The sequence below is a fragment of the Oncorhynchus mykiss genome, chromosome 19 (genome assembly GCF_057628025.1).
Source record: "Oncorhynchus mykiss isolate SJ-2025 chromosome 19, ASM5762802v1, whole genome shotgun sequence".
Classification (NCBI taxonomy): Eukaryota; Metazoa; Chordata; class Actinopteri; order Salmoniformes; family Salmonidae; genus Oncorhynchus; species Oncorhynchus mykiss.
Window position 1 is genome coordinate 6164051 of NC_143040.1, and position 13450 is coordinate 6177500.

Consider the following 13450-nt stretch of genomic DNA (forward strand, 5'->3'; position numbering starts at 1 on the left):
ATTACAGTTATATAAAGTTATATATATATATTACAGTTATATAAAGTTATATATATTACAGTTATATAAAGTTATATATATATATATATTACCGTTATATAAAGTTATATATATATTACAGTTATATAAAGTTATATATATATATATTACAGTTATATAAAGTTATATATATTACAGTTATATAAAGTTATATATATTACAGTTATATATATTACAGTTATATATATTGCAGTTATATACAGTTATATATATTACAGTTATATAAAGTTATATGAAGTTAGATATATTACAGTTATATAAAGTTATATATATTACAGTTATATAAAGTTATATATATATATATATTACAGTTATATAAATTTATATATATTACAGTTATATACAGTTAAAAATATTACAGTTATATAAATGTATATATATTACAGTTATATAAATTTATATATATTACAGTTATATAAAGTTATATATATTACAGTTATATATATTACAGTTATATATATTGCAGTTATATACAGTTATATATATATTACAGTTGTATAAAGTTATATGAAGTTGGACATATTACAGTTATATGAAGTTAGATATATTACAGTTATATAAAGTTATATGAAGTTGGACATATTACAGTTATATAAAGTTATATGAAGTTATATATATTACAGTTATATAAAGTTATATATATTACAGTTATATAAAGTTATATGAAGTTAGATATATTACAGTTATATAAAGTTATATATATATTACCGTTATATAAAGTTATATATATATTACAGTTATATAAAGTTATATATATATATTACAGTTATATAAAGTTATATATATTACAGTAATATAAAGTTATATATATATATTACAGTTATATAAAGTTATATATATTACAGTTATATAAAGATATATATATATATTACCGTTATATAAAGTTATATATATATTACAGTTATATAAAGTTATATATATATATATATTACAGTTATATAAAGTTATATATATTACCGTTATATAAAGTTATATATATATTACAGTTATATAAAGTTATATATATATATATTACAGTTATATAAAGTTATATATATTACAGTTATATAAAGTTATATATATTACAGTTATATAAGTTATATATATTACAGTTATATAAAGTTATATATATATTACAGTTATATAAAGTTATATATATATATTACAGTTATATAAAGTTATATATATTACAGTTATATAAAGTTATATATATATATTACAGTTATATAAAGTTATATATATTACAGGTATATAAAGTTATATATATTACAGTTATATAAAGTTATATATATATTACAGTTATATAAAGTTATATATATATATTACAGTTATATAAAGTTATATATGTATATTACAGTTATATAAAGTTATATATATTACAGTTATATAAAGTTATATATATATATATATTACAGTTATATAAAGTTATATATGTATATTACAGTTATATAAAGTTATATATATTACAGTTATATAAAGTTATATATATATTACATTTATATAAACTATAATAACAAGAGAAAAGGTTGAGATGACTGGCTTGATATAAGATAACTGAAATGGTTCCTCCTGTTTCTCTCACAGTGTGATACGACAGAAAAATATATACAGTGCCTTGCGAAAGTATTCGGCCCCCTTGAACTTTGCGACCTTTTGCCACATTTCAGGCTTCAAACATAAAGATATAAAACTGTATTTTTTTGTGAAGAATCAACAACAAGTGGGACACAATCATGAAGTGGAACGACATTTATTGGATATTTCAAACTTTTTTAACAAATCAAAAACGGAAAAATTGGGCGTGCAAAATTATTCAGCCCCCTTAAGTTAATACTTTGTAGCGCCACCTTTTGCTGCGATTACAGCTGTAAGTCGCTTGGGGTATGTCTCTATCAGTTTTGCACATCGAGAGACTGAATTTTTTTCCCATTCCTCCTTGCGAAACAGCTTGAGCTCAGTGAGGTTGGATGGAGAACATTTGTGAACAGCAGTTTTCAGTTCTTTCCACAGATTCTCGATTGGATTCAGGTCTGGACTTTGACTTGGCCATTCTAACACCTGGATATGTTTATTTTTGAACCATTCCATTGTAGATTTTGCTTTATGTTTTGGAGCAGGCCCAAACCATGATGCTGCCACCACCATGTTTGACAGTGGGGATGGTGTGTTCAGCTGTGTTGCTTTTACGCCAAACATAACGTTTTGCTTTGTTGCCAAAAAGTTCAATTTTGGTTTCATCTGACCAGAGCACCTTCTTCCACATGTTTGGTGTGTCTCCCAGGTGGCTTGTGGCAAACTTTAAACAACACTTTTTATGGATATCTTTAAGAAATGGCTTTCTTCTTGCCACTCTTCCATAAAGGCCAGATTTGTGCAATATACGACTGATTGTTGTCCTATGGACAGAGTCTCCCACCTCAGCTGTAGATCTCTGCAGTTCATCCAGAGTGATCATGGGCCTCTTGGCTGCATCTCTGATCAGTCTTCTCCTTGTATGAGCTGAAAGTTTAGAGGGACGGCCAGGTCTTGGTAGATTTGCAGTGGTCTGATACTCCTTCCATTTCAATATTATCGCTTGCACAGTGCTCCTTGGGATGTTTAAAGCTTGGGAAATCTTGTTGTATCCAAATCCGGCTTTAAACTTCTTCACAACAGTATCTCGGACCTGCCTGGTGTTGTTCCTTGTTCTTCATGATGCTCTCTGCGCTTTTAACGGACCTCTGAGACTATCACAGTGCAGGTGCATTTATACAGAGACTTGATTACACACAGGTGGATTGTATTTATCATCATTAGTCATTTAGGTCAACATTGGATCATTCAGAGATCCTCACTGAACTTCTGGAGAGAGTTTGCTGCACTGAAAGTAAAGGGGCTGAATAATTTTGCACGCCCAATTTTTCAGTTTTTGATTTGTTAAAAAAGTTTGAAATATCCAATAAATGTCGTTCCACTTCATGATTGTGTCCCACTTGTTGTTGATTCTTCACAAAAAAATACAGTTTTATATCTTTATGTTTGAAGCCTGAAATGTGGCAAAAGGTTGCAAAGTTCAAGGGGGCCGAATACTTTCGCAAGGCACTGTATCTCAGTTATATGAAGTTATATAAACTATAACAACAAGAGAAAAGGTTGAGATGACTGGCTTGATATAAGAGAACTGAAATGGTTCCTCCTGTTTCTCTCACAGTGTGATACGACAGACGTGTGTGTGTGTGTGTGTTTCCACAACGCTGCAATCACTCTGCAGATCAATAGTCTCTATTACAGCTGATGGATTTCCCATGGTCCTCTCTGGTTGTCAAACATACACACTAATATTTGTCTTAGACCAAGGGATGGATGGAGAGATGGAGGGATGGAGGGATGGGTGGATGTAGAGATGGATGGAGGGAGGGAGGGAGGGAGGGAGGGTGGGAGGGAGGGAGGGAGGGAGGGAGGGATGGAGGGAGGGAGGGATTGATGTAGAGATGGATGGATTGATGTAGGGAGGGAGGGAGGGAGGGAGGGAGGGAGGGAGGGAGGGAGCGAGGGAGGGAGGGATTAATGGAACGGTAGATGGAGGGATGGATGCAGGGATGGAGGGAGGGAGGGATTGACAGAGGGATAGATGGATGGATGGATGGATGGAGGGAGGGATTGACAGAGGGATAGAGTGATGGATGGATGAATGGATGGATGGATGGAGGGGAAGGATGGATGGATACATAGGAACAAATGAGATAAAATAGTCCTGAGACCTGATTCATCGGCTGCGTCCAAATGACACCATTTTCCAAATATAGTGCACTACTTTAGACCAGAGCCCTATTCCCTATATAGTGCACTACTTTAGACCAGAGCCCTATTCCCTATATAGTGCACTACTTTAGACCAGAGCCCTAGTCCCTATATAGTGCACTACTTTAGACCAGAGCCCTATTCCCTATATAGTGCACTACTTTAGACCAGAGCCCTATTCCCTATATAGTGCACTACTTTAGGCCAGGGCCCTAGTCCCTATATAGTGCACTACTTTAGACCAGAGCCCTATTCCCTATATAGTGCACTACTTTAGGCCAGGGCCCTATTCCCTATATAGTGCACTACTTTCGACCAGAGCCCTATTCCCGATATAGTGAACTACTAGTGACCAGAGCCCTATTCCCTATATAGTGCAGTACTTTAGACCAGAGCCCTATTCCCTATATAGTACACTACTTTAGACCAGAGCCCTATTCCCTATATAGTGCACTACTTTAGACCAGAGCCCTATTCCCTATATAGTGCACTACTTTAGACCAGAGCCCTATTCCCTATATAGTACACTACTTTAGACCAGAGCCCTATTCCCTATATAGTGAACTACTTTAGACCAGAGCCCTATTCCCTATATAGTGAACTACTTTAGACCAGAGCCCTATTCCCTATATAGTACACTACTTTAGACCAGAGCCCTATTCCCTACATCGTGAACTACTTTAGACCAGAGCCCTATGCCCTATATAGTGCACTACTTTAGACCAGAGCCCTATTCCCTATATAGTGAACTACTTTAGACCAGAGCCCTATTCCCTATATAGTACACTACTTTAGACCAGAGCCCTATTCCCTATATAGTGAACTACTTTAGACCAGAGCCCTATTCCCTATATAGTACACTACTTTAGACCAGAGCCCTATTCCCTACATCGTGAACTACTTTAGACCAGAGCCCTATGCCCTATATAGTGCACTACTTTAGACCAGAGCCCTATTCCCTATATAGTGCACTACTTTAGACCAGAGCTTGATGAGCCCGGGTCAGCAGCATAGTGAATATGGTGCTATTTGGGACACATCATCTCAAACATGCTTCTTTCGATCAAACAGCATCCAGGTTCTCACAGTGAATTATTTATAACAGATCGAGCATGAAATGAACAATTAGTTTACGAACATCAATACATTTCACACTGTGTTTCTGTGTTCCAAACGGCTCCCTATTCCCTATATGTAGTGCACTACTTTTCACCATCTCCCTATGATCCCCATGTCTAAACAAGTGTACTTTACTAGGGAATAGGGGGTGCCGTTTGGGTATATTTAGGCCCCTACATTTATCACTGTGACAGCAGATGTCAATACGCCTCACACTGTCACACCGCGTAGGAATACCAAGTGAACCACACACAAACGTCTCCGTAGCAACGTGACCGTAGCAACGTGACCATAGCAACGATGGAACCCTGTTCCCTATATAGTGCACTACTACCTATAAGGTTCTAGTCTAAAGTAGTGCTCTACCAACTGTAGTCCAGGAAATCGGTTTCATTTTGGGATGCAGAAGGTCTGTCCTTCTCCGTGGGCCATTGTAGCATTTTGTCTCGTCGTTCTATCAGGCATTAATGTATTACCTAATGAACCAACGACCATGACCACATAACCATATGACTCTGGTGCTAACGCCAAGCTGTCTGTTCTGTTGTCTCAGCGTGTTATCTGCTCTCTCTCTCTCTCTCTCTCTCTCTCTCTCTCTCTCTCTCTCTGTCTCTGTCTCTCTCTCTGTCTCTGTCTCTCTCTCTCTCTCTCTCTCTCTCTCTCTCTCTCTCTCTCTCTCTCTCTCTCTCTCTCTCTCTCTCTCTGTCTCTCTCTCTCTCTCTCTCTCTCTCTCTCTCTCTCTCTCTCTCTCTCTCTCTGTCTCTGTCTCTCTCTCTGTCTCTGTCTCTCTCTCTCTCTCTCTCTCTCTCTCTCTCTCTCTCTCTCTCTCTCTCTCTCTCTCTCTCTCTCTCTCTCTCTCTCTCTCTCTCTCTCTCTCTCTCTCTCTCTCTCTCTCTCTCTCCCTCTCTGTCTCTGTCTCTCTCTCTGTCTCTGTCTCTCTCTCTCTCTCTCTCTCTCCCTCTCTGTCTCTGTCTCTCTCTCTGTCTCTGTCTCTCCCTCCCTCTCTCTTTCTCTCTCTCTCTGTCTCTCGCTCTCTCTATCTGTCTCTCTCTCTGTCTCTCTCTCTGTCTCTCTCTCTATATCTGTCTCTCTTTCTCTCCTCTCTCTATCTCTCTCTCTCTCTCTCAATTCAATTCAATTCAAGGGCTTTATTGGCATGGGAAACATGTGTTAACATTGCCAAAGCAAGTGAGGTAGACAACATACAAAGTTAATATATAAAGTGAAAAACAACAAAAATTAACAGTAAACATTACACATACAGAGGTTTCAAAACAGTAAAGACATTACAAATGTCATATTATCGCTCTCTCTCTCTCTCTCTCTCTCTCTCTCTCTCTCTCTCTCTTTGTCCTGTATCTTTTAACATTGCCCATCTCCTCTCTCCAGGCGTTTTCAGGTTTCATCTCTGAGCTGTGAGAGGAGTAACCCCCTCCGAGGTCGTTGGGGTTCAGCAAGAAGTAACATCATCAATACTTCCGGGTCACCTTCTTCTAAGGTCATGTGGACCTCACGCCTGCTCTTCATCTTCACCTTGTTCGCCCCCCTCACCCTCGGTAAGCACACACACACACACACATGCAGACACGCAGGCACACACATACACACACACACACACATACACACACACAGCAAAGTAAACATGGTTTGTGTAGTGTTTGCGAAGGTAGACACAGTGGGTAGTCTGTGTGTGTGTGTGTGTGTGTGTATTTGAGTGTGTGTGTGTGTGTGTGTGTGTTCCTGTCCCTTGCCAACAGAAGTCTGTGAAGCCTCCTGCAGGGACCGATGGCCCACTTGGACTTAATCCTATTCATGTCTGCTGTCAATCATGGTGTACCACAGAGAGAGATACACACGCACACACACACACACACACACACACACACACACACACACACACACACACACACACACACACACACACACACACACACACACACACACACACACACACACACACACACACACGTTCTCACACACACACACACACACACACACACACACACACACACACACACACAGAGAGAGAATCAGCCAGACACACACACAGCATAGCTAATAATAACTATGAGATGTGTCTCCATCAGACAGTGTGTGTCTGTTTGAATTAAAGCATGTGTATTCCTGTTTAAAGGCATTAGCATCCCCGTCTGTACGATGTGATTCGACATGTAAATCCCACTCCGTCTCAGTGAGATTGGCTGTAGTAAATACCCGGCTGGAGGACAGTCAACAGGAGCTTTACCTTTAAAAGATGTCTTAACTGTCGCTTCAACGTTGTGGTTTACTGACTTTACTCCGGCTGTCATCTGTCTGTGAGAATGTCGGGCCACTAAGAGACGTCTTTGAAGGTCTACAATTACCTCAGACTTTGATCTTGTGTCTTTGACTGTTAAATCGTTTGGATTCAAATTTTAAATGGAACGCGTGCTGGAGGACAGTCAACGGGGAGCTGCGGTTTTTCAAATGTCTAACTGTCACCTAAAGTCCTTCATCCATGTTTCTACCTTATTTTTCATCTGTGAATGTGGATATGAAGACGACAGGAAAGAGCATTAACATTATCCTCGTCCGTCTGGTGTCTATGATAATGTTTAGAGAACTTCTCTCCACTCTCTCCCTTCTTCTTCTCTCTGCTCTCTCCCTTCTTCTTCTCTCTGCTCTCCCTTCTTCTTCTCTCTGCTCTCTCCCTTCTTCTTCTCTCTGCTCTCTCCCTTCTTCTTCTCTCTACTCTCTCCCCTCTTCTTCTCTCCACTCTCTCCCTTCTTCTTCTATCTGCTCTCTCCCCTCTTCTTCTCTCTACTCTCTCCCCTCTTCTTCTCTCTACTCTCTCCCTCCCTTCTTCTCTCTGCTCTCTCCCTTCTTCTTCTCTCCACTCTCACCCTTGTTCTTCTCTACTCTCTCCCCTCTTCTTATCTCTGCTCTCTCCCCTCTTATTCTCTACTCTCTCCCCTCTTCTTCTCTCTGCTCTCTCCCCTCTTCTTCTCTCTGCTCTCTCCCCTCTTCTTCTCTCTAGTTTCTCCCTTCTTCTCTCTGCTCTCTCCCCTCTTCCTCTCTCTAGTCTCTCCCTTCTTCTTCTCTACTCTCTCCCTTCTTCTCTCTACTCTCTCCCCTCTTCTTCTCTCTACTCTCTCCCTTCTTCTTCTCTCTACTCTCTCCCTTCTTCTTCTCTACTCCCCTCTTCTTCTCTCTGCTCTCTCCCCTCTTCTTCTCTCTACTCTCTCCCTTCTTCTTCTCTCTGCTCTCTACTCTCTCCCTTCTTCTCTCTACTCTCTCCCTTCTTCTCTCCACTCTCTCCCTTCTTCTTCTCTCTACTCTCTCCCTTCTTCTTCTCTCTGCTTTCTCCCTTCTTCTTCTCTCTACTCTCTCCCTTCTTCTTCTCTCTACTCTCTCCCTTCTTCTTCTCTCTACTCTCTCCCCTCTTCTTATCTCTGCTCTCTCCCTTCTTCTCTCTACTCTCTCCCCTCTTCTTCTCTCTGCTCTCTCCCCTCTTCCTCTCTCTGCTCTCTCCCCTCTTATTCTCTCTAGTCTCTCCCTTCTTCTTATCTCTGCTCTCTCCCCTCTTCTTCTCTCCACTCTCTCCCCTCTTCTTCTCTCTACTCTCTCCCTTCTTCTTCTCTCTACTCTCTCCCTTCTTCTTCTCTCTACTCTCTCCCTTCTTCTTCTCTCTGCTCTCTCTCTTCTTCTCTCTACTCTCTACTCTCTCCCCTCTTCTTCTCTCCACTCTCTCTCTTCTTCACAAGGAATTTTTCAAACAGTTGTTTACAGACAGGTTATTTAACTTATAATTCCCAGTATCACAATTCCAGTGGGTCAGAAGTTTACATACACTAAGTTGACTTGGAAAATTCCTGAAAATTATGTCATGGCTTTAGAAGCTTCTGATAGGCTAATTGACATCATTTGAGTCAATTGGAGGTATACCTGTGGATGTATTTCAAGGCCTACCATCAAACTTGAGATCATGGGAAAAAATAAATAAAATCAGCTAAGATCTCAGAAAGAAAATTGTAGACCTCCACAAGTTTGGTTCATCCTTGGGAGCAATTTCCAAATGCCTGAAGGTACCATGTTAATCTGTACAAACAAAAGTACGCAAGTATAAACACCATGGGACCATGCAGTCGCCATACCGCTCAGGAAGGAGACGCGGTCTGTCTAATAGAGATGAACGTACATTGGTGCGAAAAGTGCAAATCAATCCCAAAACAACAGCAAAGGACCTTGTGAAGATGCTGGAGGAAACTGGTACAAAAGTATCTATATCCACAGTAAAACGAGTCCTATATTGACATAACCTGAAAGGCCGCTCAGCAAGGAAGAAGCCACTGCTCCAAAACCACCATAAAAAGCCCAGACTACGGTTTGCAACTGCACACAGGGACAAAGATCGTACTTTTTGGAAAAATGTCCTCTGGTCTGATGAAACAAAAATATTAACTGTTTGGCCACAATGATCATCGTTATGTTAAGATGAAAAAGGGGAGGCTTTCAAGCCGAAGAACACCATCCCAACCGTGAAGCACGGGGGTGGCAGCATCATGTTGAGGGGAGGCTTTGCTGCAGGAGGGACTGGTGCACTTCACAAAATAGAAGGCTGTTACGGTGCGTGAATGAGGACCCAAAAGCGAATCAACTTAAACAGAGCTTCTTTAATTACCAAACATAGGTAGGCTCAGATGGACCGGCAGATTCCGACAGGACAGGACAAGGTTACAGCAAACATGACGGCAGTCTGGTTCAGGCATGAATGACACAAACAAACAAGAATCCGACAAGGACAGGAGCAGAAACAGAGAGAGATATAGGGACCTAATCAGAGGGAAAAAGGGAACAGGTGGGGAACGGGGTGAATGGGTAGTTAGAGGAGACAAGGGACAGCTGGGGGAAAGCGGGGGAGAAAAGGTAACCTAACACGACCAGCAGAGGGAGACAGGGTGAAGGGAAAGGACAGAGACAAGACAACATGACAGTACATGACAGTACCCCCCCACTCACCGAGCGCCTCCTGGCGCACTCGAGGAGGAAACCTGGCGGCAACGGAGGAAATCATCAATCAGCGCACGGTCCAGCACGTCCCGAGAGGGAACCCAACTCCTCTCCTCAGGACCGTACCCCTCCCAGTCAACTAGGTACTGATGACCACGGCCCCGAGGACGCATGTCCAAGATTTTACGGACCCTGTAGATAGGTGCGCCCTCGACAAGGATGGGGGGGGGGGGGGGGGGAAGACGAGCGGGGGCGCGAAGAACGGGCTTAACACAGGAGACATGGAAGACCGGGTGGACGCGACGAAGATATCGCGGAAGAAGAAGTCGCACTGCGACAGGATTAATGACCTGAGAGATACGGAATGGACCAATGAACCGCGGGGTCAACTTGCGAGAAGCCGTCTTAAGGGGAAGGTTCTGAGTGGAGAGCCAAACTCTCTGACCGCGACAATATCTAGGGCTCTTCGTTCTACGCTTATTAGCAGCTCTCACAGTCTGCGCCCTATAACGGCAAAGTGCAGACCTGACCCTCTTCCAGGTGCGCTCGCAACGTTGGACAAAAGCCTGAGCGGAGGGGACGCTGGACTCGGCGAACTGAGATGAGAACAACGGAGGCTGGTACCCGAGGCTACTCTGAAAAGGAGATAGCCCGGTCGCAGACGAAGGAAGCGAGTTGTGGGCGTATTCTGCCCAGGGGAGCTGTTCTGACCAAGACGCAGGGTTGCGAAAAGAAAGACTGCGTAAGATGCGACCAATAGTCTGATTGGCCCGTTCTGCTTGACCGTTAGACTGGGGGTGAAAGCCGGAAGAGAGACTGACGGAAGCCCCAATCAAACGGCAAAACTCCCTCCAAAATTGAGACGTGAATTGCGGACCTCTGTCCGAAACGACGTCTGACGGAAGGCCATGAATTCTGAAAACATTCTCGATGATGATTTGTGCCGTCTCTTTAGCAGAAGGAAGCTTAGCAAGGGGAATGAAATGAGCCGCCTTAGAGAACCTATCGACAACCGTAAGAATAACAGTCTTCCCCGCTGACGAAGGCAGTCCGGTGACAAAATCTAAGGCGATGTGAGACCACGGTCGAGAGGGAATAGGAAGCGGCCTGAGACGGCCGGCAGGAGGAGAGTTACCGGACTTAGTCTGCGCGCAGACCGAACAAGCAGCCACGAAACGACGCGTGTCATGCTCCCGGGTGGGCCACCAGAAACGCTGGCGAATGGAAGCAAGCGTACCCCGAACGCCAGGGTGGCCGGCTAACTTGGCAGAGTGAGCCCACTGAAGAACGGCCAGACGAGTAGGAACGGGAACGAAAAGAAGGTTCCTAGGACAAGCGCGCGGCGACGGAGTTTGAGTGAGTGCTTGCTTTACCTGCCTCTCAATTCCCCAGACAGTCAACCCGACAACACGCCCCTCAGGGAGAATCCCCTCGGGGTCAGTGGAGGCTACTGAAGAACTGAAGAGACGAGACAAAGCATCAGGCTTGGTGTTCTTAGAGCCCGGACGATAAGAAATCACGAACTCGAAACGAGCGAAAAACAGCGCCCCACGCGCCTGACGCGCATTAAGTCGTTTGGCAGAACGGATGTACTCAAGGTTCCTATGGTCAGTCCAAACGACAAAAGGAACGGTCGCCCCCTCCAACCACTGTCGCCATTCGCCTAGGGCTAACCGGATGGCGAGCAGTTCGCGGTTACCCACATCATAGTTACGTTCCGACGGCGACAGGCGATGAGAAAAATACGCGCATGGGTGGACCTTGTCGTCAGAGAGGGAGCGCTGAGAAAGGATGGCTCCCACTCCCACCTCTGACGCGTCAACCTCGACAACGAACTGTCTAGAGACGTCAGGTGTAACAAGGATAGGAGCGGATGTAAAACGATTCTTGAGGAGATCAAAAGCTCCCTGGGCGGAAACGGACCACTTAAAGCACGTCTTGACAGAAGTAAGGGCTGTGAGAGGAGCTGCCACCTGACCGAAATTACGGATGAAACGACGATAGAAGTTCGCGAAGCCGAGAAAGCGCTGCAGCTCGACGCGTGACTTAGGGACGGGCCAATCAATGACAGCTTGGACCTTAGCGGGATCCATCTTAATGCCTTCAGCGGAAATAACAGAACCGAGAAATGTGACGGAGGAGGCATGAAAAGTGCACTTCTCAGCCTTCACAAAAAGACAATTCTCTAAAAGGCGCTGGAGGACACGTCGAACGTGCTGAACATGAATCTGGAGTGACGGTGAAAAAATCAGGATATCGTCAAGGTAAACGAAAACAAAGATGTTCAGCATGTCTCTCAGGACATCATTGACTAATGCCTGAAAGACAGCTGGAGCGTTAGCGAGGCCGAAAGGAAGAACCCGGTATTCAAAGTGCCCTAACGGAGTGTTAAACGCCGTCTTCCACTCGTCCCCCTCCCTGATGCGCACGAGATGGTAAGCGTTACGAAGGTCCAACTTAGTGAAAAACCTGGCTCCCTGCAGGATCTCGAAGGCTGAAGACATAAGAGGAAGCGGATAACGATTCTTCACTGTTATGTCATTCAGCCCTCGATAATCTATGCAGGGGCGCAGAGACCCGTCCTTCTTCTTGACAAAAAAAAACCCCGCTCCGGCGGGAGAGGAGGAGGGGACTATGGTACCGGCGTCAAGAGCTACAGACAAATAATCCTCGAGAGCCTTACGTTCGGGAGCCGACAGAGAGTATAGTCTACCCCGGGGGGGGGGTGGTTCCCGGAAGGAGATCAATACTACAATCATACGACCGGTGTGGAGGAAGAGAGGTGGCCCTGGACCGACTGAACACCGTGCGCAGATCGTGATATTCCTCCGGCACCCCTGTCAAATCACCAGGCTCCTCCTGTGAAGAAGAGACAGAGGAAACAGGAGGGATAGCAGACATTAAACATTTCACATGACAAGAGACGTTCCAGGAGAGGATAGAATCACTAGACCAATTAATGGAAGGATTATGACAAACTAGCCAGGGATGGCCCAAAACAACAGGTGTAAAAGGTGAACGAAAAATTAAAAAAGAAATGGTTTCACTATGATTACCAGAAACAGTGAGGGTTAAAGGTAGCGTCTCACGCTGAATCCTGGGGAGAGGACTACCATCCAGGGCGAACAAGGCCGTGGGCTCCTTTAACTGTCTGAGAGGAATGTCATGTTCCCGAGCCCAGGTCTCGTCCATAAAACAGCCCTCCGCCCCAGAGTCTATTAAGGCACTGCAGGAAGCTGACGAACCGGTCCAGCGTAGATGGACCGACAAGGTAGTGCAGGATCTTGAAGGAGAGACAGGAGTAGTAGCGCTCACCAGTAGCCCTCCGCTTACTGACGAGCTCTGGCCTTTTACTGGACATGAAGTGACAAAATGACCAGCGGCACCGCAATAGAGACAGAGGCGGTTGGTGATTCTCCGTTCCCTCTCCTTAGTCGAGATGCGGATACCTCCCAGCTGCATGGGCTCAGCACCCGAGCCGGCAGAGGAAGATGGTAGTGATGCGGAGAGGGAGGCGACGGAGAGCGCGAGCTCCTTTCCACGA

At 43.8% G+C, this 13450-nt stretch overlaps 1 protein-coding gene across 1 annotated transcript in view; it reads left to right on the forward strand.

The window, feature by feature from the left end:
- LOC110516808 (adhesion G protein-coupled receptor L3) overlaps positions 1 to 13450 on the forward strand; it is a 361807-nt gene that overhangs the window by 83586 nt on the left and 264771 nt on the right. The window contains 1 exon segment of the mRNA XM_090211801.1: positions 6307 to 6473. Coding sequence (XP_090067927.1) covers positions 6307 to 6473 — 167 coding nt within the window.